At 38.3% G+C, this 16,018-nt stretch overlaps 1 protein-coding gene across 1 annotated transcript in view; it reads right to left on the reverse strand.

The window, feature by feature from the left end:
• Positions 1-16,018, reverse strand: part of pla2r1 (phospholipase A2 receptor 1) — a 35,714-nt gene that overhangs the window by 17,443 nt on the left and 2,253 nt on the right. The window contains exons 2-9 of the mRNA XM_079843837.1: positions 9,191-9,571; positions 7,696-7,869; positions 6,188-6,352; positions 4,266-4,379; positions 4,025-4,171; positions 1,989-2,177; positions 1,762-1,913; positions 1,338-1,448 (exon numbers count right to left, since the gene is read on the reverse strand). Of these exons, the coding sequence (XP_079699963.1) occupies positions 1,338-1,448; positions 1,762-1,913; positions 1,989-2,177; positions 4,025-4,171; positions 4,266-4,379; positions 6,188-6,352; positions 7,696-7,869; positions 9,191-9,571 (1,433 nt within the window). The remainder of the gene's footprint in view (positions 1-1,337; positions 1,449-1,761; positions 1,914-1,988; positions 2,178-4,024; positions 4,172-4,265; positions 4,380-6,187; positions 6,353-7,695; positions 7,870-9,190; positions 9,572-16,018) is intronic.

The following is a 16,018-nucleotide window of genomic DNA, read 5'->3' on the forward strand; positions in this document are numbered from 1 at the left end:
CACATACAGTACAAGATGAGTAAGTGTGGGTGTGACACATACGTGAGCGTTCACTAGCACGTGTTCATCTCTGAAAAGTGCCCTTTCTCTGTTTAGCCATATTCATCATGTTCGTCCTTCTTGCAGCCGTCTGTTTCATAGCCAGCAAAAGCAGAAACAGAGCGACAGAACAGATCTGAATCAGTCTGTTGTTCTCCAGCCATGACCTGCTCTCACCCTCGCTGACGGCCACTCCGTCCTCTAGACACACGGCCTGTCTGCCCTCCTCACCCCACACAAAGCTCATCTCAAGCACAGCCAATCAGAAATGCAGGAAAACAGATGGAACGGGAGTGCCGATAATGAGATTGACGGGAAAAAGCAGTTCGGTAATTTCTGAGTTTTTTTGTCAAAGGCCTCCAATGATTCACTGCATTTTATTCATGTTACTCACGCAATGTATTTGGAATGACATGGTAAATGTGGGTGAATATGACTGTTCTGGGGAACTTTTGGTTTGTTTTTTGTTCTTGCCATGCTTTTATTATGAAAGTTTAGTGGCCAAGAAAAATCTACTTTATTCTACATAGTGGTGGACTGTATCAATTTATCAAAAAAATCAAATAATGAAAAATGTATGATAGGTGGCAAATACACCTGCACATTTTTAGTTTTAGTAATTTTAGAACTTATTTATTACAGTAAGTTGCCAAAGCAACATTTTAAGTTTTTCATGTAATATTTATATTTCATTTCCGCTTTATGTGTGTGTGAGCAAGGTATGTTATGAGGTCAAAATGTCCCCAGAAAGATGGCAATATCGGAAATCCTTGTCCGTGTGGGTACATTTTTTGGTCCCCATGAGGAGAACAGCTTAAATCTGACTAAGTTAAGTTTTTTTTAAATGTAAAAATTAAGAAAGTTTCCTGTGATGGGTAGGTTTAGGGTCAGGGGATAGAATATACAGTTTGTAAGTATAAAAATCATTGTCTATGGAAAGTCCCCATAAATGAACATAGAACATATTATGAACATAGGGTGACTAGGAAGGGCCAGCTAGTCCTTTCTGACGTTACCCATCCATTGTGCAAAGAATTTCAACTGCTTCCATCGAGTCTGAGACTTAAACTCCCTTTGTGTAAATCTAATAGATACAAAAATTCCTTCATACCGGCTGCTATTATGTTTTTAAATGATCTATTATAAAAGGGTGTTATTTAATGTGTATTGTGTTGCTGTACGAACGTGTATGTATACTGCTGTCAACACAAAGAATTGCCTCTAAGGACAATAAAGCTAACTAACTAAAACATGAAAACCCAACATGTGTGTGTATGTGTGTTATGTTATGTTCTCACCTCTGGACATCCTTCATCCCATTTTCCAGCAGGATGCTGGGAAACAAGACCTGACACCTTACAGATTGCTGCATGCTGTTCTTCACACTCCGCAAACTGCCATCTGCCTTCCTAAAAAACACACACACACACACACACAAAATGAGTCTATCATCAAACACAGAAGAAAAATCAGAATGGCTAGATGTGTCACATGACCTGCTGGTTTACTACTGTGACTAACTGGTGACTGTGCATCTTATTACCCAGGATAAAGTTTTCATGCAGTGACTGTCTCTGAAATCGGATCTTGCTGTGTTCATAGCACAACAGTTGCTGTATGATTTATGGGGTGATTCTGGACATGTGCTTCCTTTGTGACCACTTACTGTATTCTCGGTTTACGACTTATGTCTTGTGACATTAATCTGATCTCTGAACTCACCTTCCAGTCTGCTGTAACACAGATGCGCTTGTCGGCATGTTGATGGGAAGGCTCCTGAGAGTACCAGGATGTGAATGTGACTGGAGATTTATCTGACCATTGGACTGCAGGAAGTTTGGCCTCCTTGTGCAAGCCGATCCACACCTTAGATCCTGACACAACCAATTATATATTGTGATCACTGTAACTTTAATAAATTACTATAAAGTGAAAAACATCCAGCCAACCATTCGAGAGCAATTTCAGCAGCAGCTCCTGTTGGGAGAGGGAGTGGACGCTGACCAGCTCTGCCTCAAGTGCCTTGCATGCGCTAGAAGAGTTGTCCCAGCTCGACTTCTCCTTCAGGTACCGGTAACAAAACCCATTGTGGTCCAACCAACCGTTAGGGCAAATCGTCTCCTTATATTGCCAGTTTTCTTGTAGACAAACAGACAGAGAGAAGATTTAAAAATAAATATTACAGTATAGACTACCATTTCAAAGTTGTGGTTGGTAAGATGTATTACTGTTTTTGTAGTCTCTTTTATAATCAATAATTTGATCAGAATTACAGTCAAAACAAAAAATAGTTTTTTTACATTTTATTCCTGTGATGGCAAAGCTGAATTTTCAGCATCATTACTCCAGTCTTAAGTGTCACATGATCCTTCAGAAATCATTCTAATATGGCGATTTGATTTTTTTTAATAACGTTATATTGTCTGTCAATGTTGTGCTGCTTATTATTTTTGTATAAACCTTCTATACATTTTTTCCAGGATTCTGACAACTGGAAAGTTCAAAAGAACAGCATTTATTTGAAATAAAAAATGTTTGTAATATTGTAAATGCATTTACTGTCACTTTTGAACAATTTAATGCATCCTTGCAGAATAAAAGTGTTAATTTCTTTTAAAACGAACCCGAAAAACTTTTAAACGGTATTGTAGGCCGATGTTTTTAATGTAATTTTTGGCCAAAACTATAGGGCTGCACCAATAATACATTTCTGGACAATACCAAAAATAAAAAAAAAATAAAAAAAAGAAAATCGCTAATCGTTTTCAGTTTATAAATAATTAGCTGATATAAAAAATCTATAGTCTTTTATCTAAAAATAAATAAATTAAAATTAAACAATAAATTTTTAACTCAATTTCTGTGATGCCTAAATTAATTTAAATGAAAAAGTTTGTTTGAATGAAAGTCCTTAATCTTATAATTATATAAAAATATAATGTGTATATACACTGCCCGGCCAAAAAAAAAAAGTCCCCATTTGGATTGAAATAGGCAAATGCTTAAGAGTCTATGACTGGATCATTATTGCAGTGATTATTATGTTTCTAGCATGATATATGTTTGGAAACAGTTCTTCTAACCCTAATTTATGGAGAGCGTAGCTTTTCATTTCTAAAGCAGCCATGTAGGAAGACACATTATGGCCATATTCCAGGATGACAATGCCAAGATTCATCAGGCTCAAATTGTGAAAGAATGGTTGAGAGGGAGCATGAAGAATCATTTTCACCTCAGAGTTCAGACCTTAAATTCAATGAAAGTCTTTGGGATGTGCTGGAGGAGACTTTACAGAGGGCTAGACTCTTGCATTGTCAATACAAGATATTGACCAAAAATTGACGCACCTCTTGATGGAAATAAATGTTGTGATGTTATTTCCATCAAGAGGTGCATCAATTTTTGGTCAAGATCTTGCATTGCCTATCCAAACAGGCAATGCAAGGGGGCCAAAATATACTGTATAAAGTTTTGGTATTAAGCCAACCCTTATAAGGAAAGGACTGATTCTTATATTGTTGGGGATGACCCCGACTGTTTCTATATTTACACACACTGGGAGAATGTGTGTGTTTGTGTGTGTTTGATAGCTAGGGGCAGGAGTTCAGTCTCTAGATGGGCCACAGCTGTTGTGCCTTTGAACAAAACTCAGGACACACCCACATTCTTCTCTTCCAGCCAATCACAATCAATGCTGACCATCATGGAAACAATATTCACTAATCTATCTGACAACGTGCTCGTTCCCTCAATAATGAGCACTGGAAAATGACACACGTTTTACGTATTACTGGCTGTTACATGCTGGGGCTGAAGATTAAACTAGACTAAACTTGAGAAAACCAGGTGGATGGAGATTCTGGGAAGAGTCAGACATGTTTGAGGGAAAGACAAAAGGCTATTAGAAACGGATGGATGGACAGACAAAAAAGCTGGATTAATGAAAGGAAGGATGAATGAGCAGTCAAATAACTCATCTCTTTACCAAGCGGCTCGGCATTCCGACTGTAGTTGGGGGTTTTCTTGCAGATGTAGGGCAAGGCTGACTCACAGGACAGACTCTGCCAGAAACCCTGCGTGGAGTTAAACACCCCACACTGCTGGTTCTGCTGCACCGGCGTGGAGGTCAGATCTGGACAGATCAATAAACAGTGAATAGAGCATTTAATAGGTAATACTGCCCATGAAGAACAATTCTTCTGCTTAAAAACATAAGCCAGCTATACCTGCGGTCTGATTGACAAGAGCCAAAGGAGATCCATCAGACCACTGCCATCCCCCGTGCTGACTGAGATGGTTTAATCCAATCCAGACCATCACACCCATATCTGAGAGTCTTTCTGGTGGAACACAATAACAACAATGATGCATCAACTAAATACTTCCATGAAACAACATGTTAGGAAGAATGTTTGAGGTCATCTTTTCCATAAAATAGTGGATGGAAATGTAGTGCTAAGGTGCAACAAAACAAGCAAAAGAACCATAAAAGGTGTCTATGCAACAATTACATTTATCTTATGGCTTTAGACGACTGGATATTTAATGTTGTAGTCAGATGGACTACTTATTTTTGGTGCTTTTTTGAGCAAGACAGTATAACTAGCCATATACAACCACAGGTCAAAGGTTTGGAATAAATAATAATAATAATGATAATTGGAATAATTTCAATGTTTTTAGAAAAAGTTTCTTATGCTCACCAAGGCTACATTTATTTGATAAAGAATGCAGTATTGTGAAACATTATGAAAATGTAAATAATTATTTTCTATTTTAATGTATTTTAAAATGTAATTTATTCCTGTGATGGCAAAGCTGAATTTTCAGCATCATTACTCTTCAGTGTCACATGATCCTTCAGAAATCATTCTAATAAGCTGATAAGAAACATTTATTATTATCATTGTTGAAAACAAGGAAAAATTAATAATTAGTACATCTGTCATTCACTTGTCAGAGTAAAAAATTTGCTTGTCTGGAAATGTGTATTTTATTACTGTGTGTGTGTGTGTGTGTGTGTGTGTGTGTGTGTGTGTGTGTGTGTGTGTGTGTGTGTGTGTGTGTGTGTGTGTGTGCGTGTGTGTGTGTGTGTGTGTGTGTGTGTGTGTGTGTGTGTGTACAGTGTGAGTGTGTAATTTATTCTAAAGCAATATTCTCATCAGTGTTCAAGGGCATTTTTTTTCCATAATCTTATTAAATATAGGCTATGGTTCAGCTTTAAATGTATATTCTTAAATTTGATCAATAACTTAAACTAGATTAAGAGACTATAGGGCTGTTACCAATCAAATTAAATAATTTACACTGAAAAATTACAACTGTACTAAATAATATTATGATATTGTTGTAAATATTTTTTAAATATACAAATAAGAAAAGTTGGAAAGAATGTTAAAACATGAAACTAATCTGCCAGAAGGTGGTGGCAGGTGACCTTCTTAATGAGCGAGTCATTAATTACATTCATTACATTATATATTATTATCTACTATCGATCGCCACTTACACTGAATGAATGCAGAATCATTCTTGCATTTTGGTGATTCCCTAGATATTTTTTTTGCTTTTGAAGTTTTACTCTCTTGTCCGTCGGGCAAGTAAAATTCTCTTTCACTTGCCCCTTCAAAAAGTCCACTTGTCCCGGACAAGCGTTAATGTCGAGCCCTGAAAAGTATTAATTTCTTTCATATTTTAAAAACCTGACTAGCACTAAACGTTTGAATGGTAGTGTATAACAGTTTCCACAAATAAATAACCACTAATGCTATCTTCAACATTAATTATAAAAATAAATTATTCTTAAGCACCGACTTTCCTTCAATGGAAAAATATATTTTGTGTATCACAAGAAAAAAAATAATAATACAGGGTTAGAACAACAAGGAGGTGAGTAAATGATGTAGAAAGTTTCAATTTTAAGTGAATGTATCCTTTAACTAAGCTAGCATGTCTTTCTTAAACTAGCTTCACCAGACAAATCATGCTCATAGACCATCTCCACAAGCTACATTTAGTTGGCAAACACAATGGCTAGGTTAGTTATCTGCCAGTCAGACCAAACCCAAACCAGGATTAACCAATGCATGTCAGCAAAGAAATTATGTCAAAATATTCTGAATGTGCAAACATTTGAGTGTGTGTATACCTCTGATATAGCTCTGTTCAGTGGACTGTGTGATGGACAGAAGACTCCCACCCTGTGCTTGACAGGAAGTAAGAGCTTGACTCCAGGTGAGGATGGAGAACAAGTTAAACTGATAACAGGCATTCAGCGCCGGATGGCTCTCCCAAAATTCATTGCAGCCTGGCACTGAAGAAAACACATAGATAGGCTTTATTTGGTTCCTTTAGTTAGTTAGTATCTACTCAAAACACAGTCGCATTCAAAAGCTTGGGGTTGGGAAGATTTTTTGAAAGTCTCACCAATATTGCATTTACTTGATCAAAAATACAGTAAAAATGTAATATTGTTGGATATTTTTACAACTTAAAATAATAGTTTTCTATTTTAATAGATTTCAAAATGTGATTTATTCCTGTACTGGATTTTCAGCATCATTACCAGTGTTGGGGGTAACGCATTACAAGTAACTTGAGTTACGTAATAATATTACTTTTTCCAAGTAACTAGGAAAGTAACGCATTACTTTTCAAATTCACAACAAAATATCTGAGTTACTTTTTCACATTAATTTGACTGACAGCTCTCCTGCCCCCATGTTGAGAAAAATAAGTGCAGAGGCGTGTGTGTGTAAACATGATGGTTATTGTAGTTCTAGACTAAATGTGAGCATTTATTTATCTCACTTGCACAATAAAGATTCTGTACTCCTCAAAATGAATAAAATCAGTCAAATGCAAAATCAGAGTACTATGAAAACCTCCAATAATCAAATGTTAAATAAAACAACTATTTTATGCATAATCTACCTTTATATTTAATTTACCAATGTCTTGCTGCTGACCTTTGATGAAAATTACTAGGTTTTTTGTTTTTATTGGTAAAACTTTTTTCTCCTGCATCCTATTCTACCATTATCCAGAATGGCAGCGCAGCAGAGCTGCGCCCTCTACTGTTCATGTGTGAATTTGCATTTTTACTTATTATTTCAATTTTGGTATGAATGAAGAGGTCTTTACAGTTGCACAAAAATATAACTTTTTTGTTATAAAAAATACAAAAACAAAAACAAGCCCAGCCCAGGTGAGAAAAAGTAACGCAAAAGTAACGTAACACATTACTTTTCTTAAAAAGTAACTAAGTAACTCAATTAGTTACTTTTTAAGGGAGTAACGCAATATTGTAATGCATTACTTTTCAAAGTAACTTTCCCCAACACTGATCATTACTACCATTACATACATCATTACAAGTCTTCAGTGTCACACGATCCTTCAGAAATCATTCTAATATGTTGAAACATTTCTTAATATTATTAAAACAGTTGTGCTGCTTAATATCATTGTGGAAACCATGAAAAATTATTTTGTAACATTATAAATGTCCTTACTGTTACTTTCTATCAATTTAATGCACTTGCTGAATAGAAATATTAATTTCTTTAAAAAAAAAAAAGAATTTGACCCCAAACTTTTGAACAGTAGTGTATAAAAAAAATGCATATTTATTTAAATATAAGTATAGGGTTTTACCTGAATTGGGGCAAAAGCCCCATTTCTCATCTTGATCATAGCGGTTTGTGGTGGCACACCAGGGGTGACGGTCCTCTCTGCCCTCAGAGGTACAATCCCAGAACCATTTATTGTTGTATTTGAAGGGTATGGAGCAGGTCATGCCATGGGAGTTTCCCTGTAGTGTGTGGATGTCTGCCAATGGAAAGCAAACAACAGTTATAGAACGCGCAGAATCTGTCTGACTCCGGCCACATCAAATAAACCTCATCAAACAATCCACTGAATGGACTAGTTTGATAGTGGTCAACCAAAATGGGGCATCAGTTTAGCGCTGACACTATCTAGAGAGTGGGTTGTCAGCAGTTTAGTTTAGGTAAGTTTAAGCTCTGCTAAATAAAAGTCATACGGTACAACCAAAATGCTGAACCATGCAGGAAAAGAAAAAACAGGACACTACCCGATGACCCTAATGCATTTTTGACAAGGTCAGCAAGTCCCTTAAAATATCAAATCAACTTTGTTTTTGGCAATGCAAAGTTAGTGCAGATTATAAAATGCGATAATGCTTTAAGACAAACCATTGCTGAGTACTTTCTCCTTAAAACTGCAATGAAACAAGACTCCTTTTGAAATCGCTGGTGTTCCTTAAGTCACAAACTACCTTATAACCATGATATATGATACTGTATATATTACGATGTTATGATGAACTATATGCCTTTCTCCACTGACGTTCTATGTTGTTCAAAGCGTTTCTAAGGATGCTGATTTTTAGAAAGCAGCTATATGACTCTGAGATGGCAATTGGGAACATGGTTTGTGTAACTTTAGCTACACATTATTAGTTGTTTGCTAACATAGTCAAGCAAAAGGCTAATCATATTAATTACCGTTATGTGTCCGACGTTGTAGAGAGACATAAAACGCATTCTGATACATCGACTTGTATACGAGTCTGTATGAGTGAGTGGAGGCGGGGATAATTTGCATATTCGTTGTTCCACGTATACTACATGAAGCAAGGGTGTACAGTTACATTCAAGCTATTTTAAGGCATGAAGACATTTTTTCACAGGAAAAAACTATTAATGTAATTTTGGTGATCAAAGATTATTGACTACAGGGGGACTTTAATGATTTGTGAACTAATAATTTATTCTTAAAAATCTCTATCATTCAAAAGGTTTTTGAAACTCACTCACATCTACTCAAAATGTTCGGAAAACATGTTATTACTTTTTACTTTATGGTTACACCCAGTCAATAAACTGAAAATGTTCTTGAAAATGGTATAAAAGAAACAAACGAAATCAACATGAATACAAAGAGTACATTTCTAAGAACTTGTTACATGTGTTTTTGGTGTTGGTGTGGACGCTAACATAGTTATCGTTCTAGATCTTATTTGTGGTGTGAACGTGCATTTAAACTAGAATTTAACTTTTGCTTTATCGTGGACACTTGTATTTGTCACTGATCCTAATTTGAAAAAAAGTGTCTGAAGATATCTTGCCTTCATAGGGGTAAGCGCATGGCCCTTCACCAGCCGCCCCATAAATCCTCCACTGTTGTAGAATGGCCTTCTTTACCACCACTTTTGAATCCACTACCGCTAGCTTATTATTCATCGCTCCATACAACATGTTGCCCCCACAGCGCCACCACATGGTTGAGAGGGAAACATCACACTCAAAGATGCCCACGTCAGGATGCTGCTTGGTCGTGTTGATCCCTAGACACCGACTGGAGCCCAGATTGTAGAGACGGTGCCGGGACACCCATTTCCAAAGCAGGGCGGCAGACGGGGGGTCACAGCTGGTCAGAGATAGACCGGACGAGTCTGCTGATAGGCAAAGCTCATGTGGTACACTTTCCAAACGGAAAACTCCTTTACCTGAGTCACACAAACACAGATGCACAACAATGTTGAATATGGCAGCTTTCGAATAGGTCAAGCTAAAGCATATTTTCTTGTCGTATCAAATACATTTGGGAGACGTGAGGCCCTAGGGTTTTTTGACCAGTGGGAAAAGCCTTTCTTTAGGAGTATTATATAGCCATTTACATGCAGGGCCATGTTAGATTATAATGGCAAGTGATATTGGAGATTCTAAGCCTTTCAGAGGCACTGAGGTATCAGACAGGTCTGATAATGCAGCGAACAGATAGAAAGATAGAGCTGCTATCTCCAGTTTCACCTCCACAAAATGGGGCTTAATATTTCAGAGTTCTCAGAGCCGTCAGGGCTGAGGGTCTTTTGTGGGCGTTGACACGAAAGAGTAATTGAAGATACAGGCCAAAGACAAAGATATTCTCAAACAGTCGAACACACACAGAGTATTCTAAAACTTCAAAGGGAAGCTACGCATTATCCTCGCCATATGTCTGAGAGCAAGAATGTGCTTGAAAGGTATAGGAAGTATAGGATTTTCTTGTCTTGTGGTGGCATTTCAATTTAGATTGTCCTGAGAATGGGAACAATACTGTTATTTTTTTTAAATCCGTTAATGGCTTAGTCCTTCACACATACAGTTTTAAATATGGCTGAAGATCTTTGTATGTTTTCCAAATGGAAAAGATTAGATTCACAGTGAGAGCCTAAGTTCTTCTTTAAAATGTAGTGACCTTTCCTGGAATACAAATACATTCAAACCAAAATTTATTCAGACGCCTTAACATTTTCTCACATCATCACAGTTTATTTGCTATAGTTTAGAAAATGGTAATACAATATGACAAGAACTCATAGTTAAACTGTCAGAACAAATTAATCTTGATAACTTTGATAGAAAGTTATGTAATGGATTACAATCAGCTGTCAGCTGTTACATTTACAGTGGGGAGGAACAAGTATTTGATACACTGCCGACTTTGCAGGTTTGTCCACTTACAAAGCATGTAGAGGTCTGTAATTTTTATCATAGGTACTCTTCAACTGTGAGCGACGGAATCGAAAACAAAAATCCAGAAAATCACATTGTATGATTTTTTAGCAATGAATTTGCATTTTATTGCATGACATAAGTATTTGATAAATCAGAAAAGTAGAACTCAATATTTGGTACAGAAACCTTTGTTTGCAATTACAGAGATCATACGTTTCCTGTAGTTCTTGTCCAGGTTTCACACACTGCAGCAGGGATTTTGGCCCACTCCTCCATACAGACCTTCTACAGATCCTTTAGGTTTTAGGGCTGTCGCTGGGCAATACGGACTTTCAGCTCCCTCCAAAGATTTTCTATTGGGTTCAGGTCTGGAGACTGGCTAGGCCACTCCAGGACCTTGAGATGCTTCTTGCTTGTGTCTCGGGTCGTTGTCATGCTGGAAGACCCAGCCACGACCCATCTTCAATGCTCTTACTGAGGGAAGGAGGTTGTTGGCCAAGATCTCACGATACATGGCCCCATCCATCCTCTCATAAATACGGTGCAGTCATCCTGTCCTCTTCGCAGAAAAGCATTCCCAAAGAATGATGTTTCCACCTCCATGCTTCACGGTTGGGATGATGTTCTTGGGGTCGTACTCATCCTTCTTCTTCTTCCAAACACGGCGAGTGGAGTTAAGACCAAAAAGCTCTATTTTTGTCTCATCAGACCACATGACCTTCTCCCATTGCTCCTCTGGATCATCCAGATGGTCATTGGCAAACCTCAGATTGGCCTGGACATGCGCTGGATTGAGCAGGGGGACCTTGCGTGCGCTGCAGGATTTTAATTCATGACGGCATAGTGTGTTACTAATGGTTTTCTTTGAGACTGTGGTCCCAGCTCTCTTCAGGTCATTGACCAGGTCCTGCCGTGTAGTTCTGGGCTGATCCCTCACCTTCCTAATGATCATTGATGCCCCACTGGGTGAGATCTTTCTTGGTGCCCCAGAACGAGGGAGAATGACCGTCATCTTGAACTTCTTCCATTTTCTAATAATTGCGCCAACAGTTGTTGCCTTCTCACCAAGCTGCTTGCCTATTGTCCTGTAGCCCATCCCAGCCTTGTGCAGGTCTACAATTTTATCCCTGATGTCCTTACACAGCTCTCTGGTCTTGGCCATTGTGGAGAGGTTGGAGTCTGTTTGATTGAGTATGTGGACAGGTGTCGTTTATACAGGTAACGAGTTCAAACAGGTGCAGTTAATACAATTACAATGTGATTTTCTGGATTTTTGTTTTAGATTCCATCTCTCACAGTTGAAGTGTACCTATGATAAAAATGACAGACCTCTACATGCTTTTTAAGTAGGAAAACCAGCAAAATTGGCAGTGTATCAAATACATGTTCTCCCCACTGTAAGTAGTACACAGTTAGATAATACCAATTTAGGTCAACCAATTACCAAGCAATGCTTCATTTTGTTCAAGTCTGCGGTGTAAAGTTCAATGTATGAAGAATTTTGGGGTATAATATGTCTCAGTTTACTTTATTTTGCTATCCTCAATTACATAAATGAACTATAGTTTCCCACACCCACCAGTAAAATATTATTTCTGGTGTCTGAATACATTTTGGTTTGACTGTATGTCCTAAAGTTATATTTACCTTTTCTCTTTTAATTTTATTCATTTGTTTATTTTTGATACTTTCATGTAACTTTTTTCAGTACACTTACTGTGTCCAAACAAGGAATACAGAGGAAGATATTTTGAAACATATGTTTTTTTAGTCCATAAAATAAAAGTACATGGGGTCCAGTGTTGTTTTGGACCCCACTGACTTTCATTCTATGAACAAAAACAGTGGAACAATCTTCATAGTATCTTCTTTTATGTTCAACAGAGCTCATTTTGGGTGATAGGGTCCTACTTTACCTGAATTCCTCCTACTTCTTGAAACAAAACTGAAAGTGTTCCATGACCTTAAATATCTCAGTGACAGATTAATTATGTGCTGTGTGAGATCATAATACTCTCTGGAACTGCAAGACCCAAATGGAGTATGTAGAGCGTGTTGTTACCGGTCTGAGTGAGCGAGGGTGTAGGTGTATGTTTATGTATGTTCTGCTGACCTCAGCTGACCCTGTTTATAACTAGCACTGTGACTCACAATGCTGGTTCCCACGTAAATGTATAACTGGAATGCAATGCTAGTCACTTTGGATTAAAGCACCTGCCAAATGCATGAATGTAAATGTAAATGAACTGGGACTGTAACGAATCAGGCTGTTGGACAAACTTCAGAAACCCACTGTGTCCTTCAGCGGGGGTCATACTTGTGACATTCCGTTTATTAGAGGAGAAGTCATGCAGAATTGTACTGTACTGTATTATCCACAAGATTTACTTAATTTTTAGTCTTTAAGGGAAAATGTGGACAACATGCCAGAATACAAAACATGATGATATATGTATGTTTGGTATACTTGTAAAGCAAAGAAAGATAGATACTGTAGATTAAAATTTTGCTTTGCTTTACAAGCATACAAAACCTAGATAGATCTTTTGAATATTTTATTTATTTATTATTATTATTATTAATTACTCACCCTCATGTCGTTCCAAAACCATAAGACCTTTGTTCATCTTCGGAACACAAATTAAGATATTTTTGATGAAATCTGAGAACTCTCTGACCCCTCCATAGACAGCAATTTATCATTTACCACTTTCAAGGTCCAGAAAGCCAGTAAAAACATTGTTAAAATATTCCATGTGACTCCATTGGTTCAACCTTAATTTTATGAAGCGACGAGAATACTTTTTGTGCACAAAACCCCCCAAAATAACGACTTTATTCAACAATTTCTTCTCGTCTGTGCCAGTCTCCTACGCTGTTGATGTAGAGTAAACAGTGCAGCACTTCCGAGTTCTACGGCAGAACGGCGGCTCACCATTGGCTAGCTCCTGCATCAGCATCACACGCATGCATCGTGGTGCTCACGTGAACAGCGTCCGCCAATTGTAAGCCAGCATTCTGACATAGCGTTGTACTGTATTTACTATGTCAACAGTGTAGGAGACTGGCACAGATGAGAAGAGATTTTTGAATAAAGTTGTTATTTTGGGGGGGTTTTCTGCACAAAAATTATTCTCGTCGCTTCATAAAATTAAGGTTGAACCACTGGAGTCATATGGACTATTTTAACAATGTTTTCACTACCTCTCTGGGCCTTGAAAGTGGTAATTAAATTGCTGTCTATGAAGGGGTCAGAAAGCTCTAGGAAAAGATTTTAAAAAAAAAGAATCAAAAATATCTAAATTTGTGTTCCGAAGATGAACAAAGGTCTTACGGGTTTGGAACAACATTAGGGTGAGTAATTAAAGGTGCACTATGTACATTTTTTTGATTAAAATATCCAAAAACCACTAGGCCAGTGTTATATATTTTGTTCAGTTGAGTACTTACAATACCCCAAATGTTTGCAACTATTTTCTAAATCGTGAGAAATTGCTATTTTAACCAAGGAACCGGGACGTGTGAGGGAGTCGCCTGTCGATTGCATCATATCTGCGTTACCCTCGGTTTCCGGTTTTATTTTGCAGAAACGCTTTACTCTTACTACAGTATGCAATAAGTGTCACAACAGCCGCCGAGAGAACGCACAGAGTAACGTCATAACATCATGTTCAACACACTCAGATGTATCTAATATGATAAACAGAGCTGAGTTACCTCATACTCCTGACCGGAAAACCGGAAGTGGCACAGTATGACTGTGTCATAATAAAAGTCCCGCCGGAAACCGTGTTATAATAAAAGTCCCGCTGCTCTTCTCATTATCAATCGCTCCAGTGGCCTTGCTCAGCTCCACAAAACTCGGTCCTGCTCTGCTTCATACTACAGTAACGTTAAAGGTCCCATGGCATGAAATTTTCATTTTATGAGGTTTTTCAACATTAATATGAGTTCCCCTAGCCTGAATATTGTCCCCAAGTGGATAGAAATGTTAATCGGTGTAAACCCGAGTTCTGGCTGTCTCTCTCTGCCTTTGAGAAAATGACAGGCCAGACGAGCCAATCCTGAAGTCTCCTGGTTTGACGTCCAAGCAGGAACGGTTACCTCCCTTTCCTCCATCCAGAGAATCTGGCACGCCCATGCAAACGCTCGAGAGATCATTGCATCATTGCTTGTGAACGAGTGAACGCTGGCAGTTTCTCAGTGTTTGGATGTACAAATGAAAACAGAAGTCTTTTTTCAGTTCCTTCTGATCTGTGATCAATGATTTCTTATGTGTAGCTAATTATTTATTATTCGTGCACACGCTGCGGCTTCTCTCTCTCCCGACAGAACGGTGTTTTCGTGTTTTCTATCTTGTGAGTCAGTGTTTTTGTACGTCCTCGTCGCGTCTATCGGTTCTACAATGTGCATACAGTCGTTACATCTTTAGAGATAAACCTTACACACGCTGAGGCTCGGGCTGCACTGTCCGGTCGGCCTCCAACATCCCCGACCCCCAGTACTGCATCTGGCCCACAGCGGAGGCGCCTTACGCGGCACGAGATTAAGCAGAAGGGGGGTAAGCGTGAGCATATCCGGGCTAGGCTAGCCAGCTATTCCCACAAAAAACTGGATTACATTCGATTACTGCTGTTGTGTCTTTGTTTGCGCTGTGTACTCAATGCGCGTCACTGACGCTTTCCATATGATAGGAACATCTCAAAATAATGGTATTATCAACACTTACTCATAACTCGTTCATCTCGACAGCTGTAATGGTACTTTGCATGTGTTACAAAGTTGGTAATAATGATGAAGACGGACTCGGCGTGACTGGGACTCGTGTTTATTCAGAACTCTCAAATACAAACACAATAAACTTGCGCTGACTGACAGCGCTCTCATAACTCAGAAGTTACTATAAATAACTTTGTTAGCAATCGCTGAGCTCAGTCTCTGGTACATTTGTGATGTCCGGTTCGCGAACGATCTTTCTTTTGAACCGGTTCTTTTTAGTGAACCAAATCAGTTCACCAAATCGGACTGAATCGTTCTAAACGGTTCGCGTCTCCAGTCAGCGCTGATCCATAATTTACTAAAGTTACTAACTTTCTGACATGAGTGACAGCCCCTCCGACTAGAAATAGACTAATAACCTGAAGTATATGCTGTAACTAAAACAGTTCACTGAACTGAGACTGACAGAACCGATGTGAAGTGAACTCCGGTCCATCCGTCTCTCTGGCAGCAGCTCGTGCCTGCTCGTGCCTCGTAGACCTCGTTAAACCACGCCCCCTCCGCTCATATCAAATGCAAAGATGTCAGCCAATCACAACAGTGGCCGTTTTTACTGAAGTCTCACAGCAGACACGCCTCTTGTAACATGGCCTTCAGCCACAGGGCAAACAGCAGTATAGAAAAAATGCCTTTTATTTCTAAATTGTGATATTTTATGATGTAAAAATCATACTAAC

This window comes from Gobio gobio, assembly GCF_949357685.1.
Source record: "Gobio gobio genome assembly, chromosome: 19".
Taxonomy (NCBI): domain Eukaryota; kingdom Metazoa; phylum Chordata; class Actinopteri; order Cypriniformes; family Gobionidae; genus Gobio; species Gobio gobio.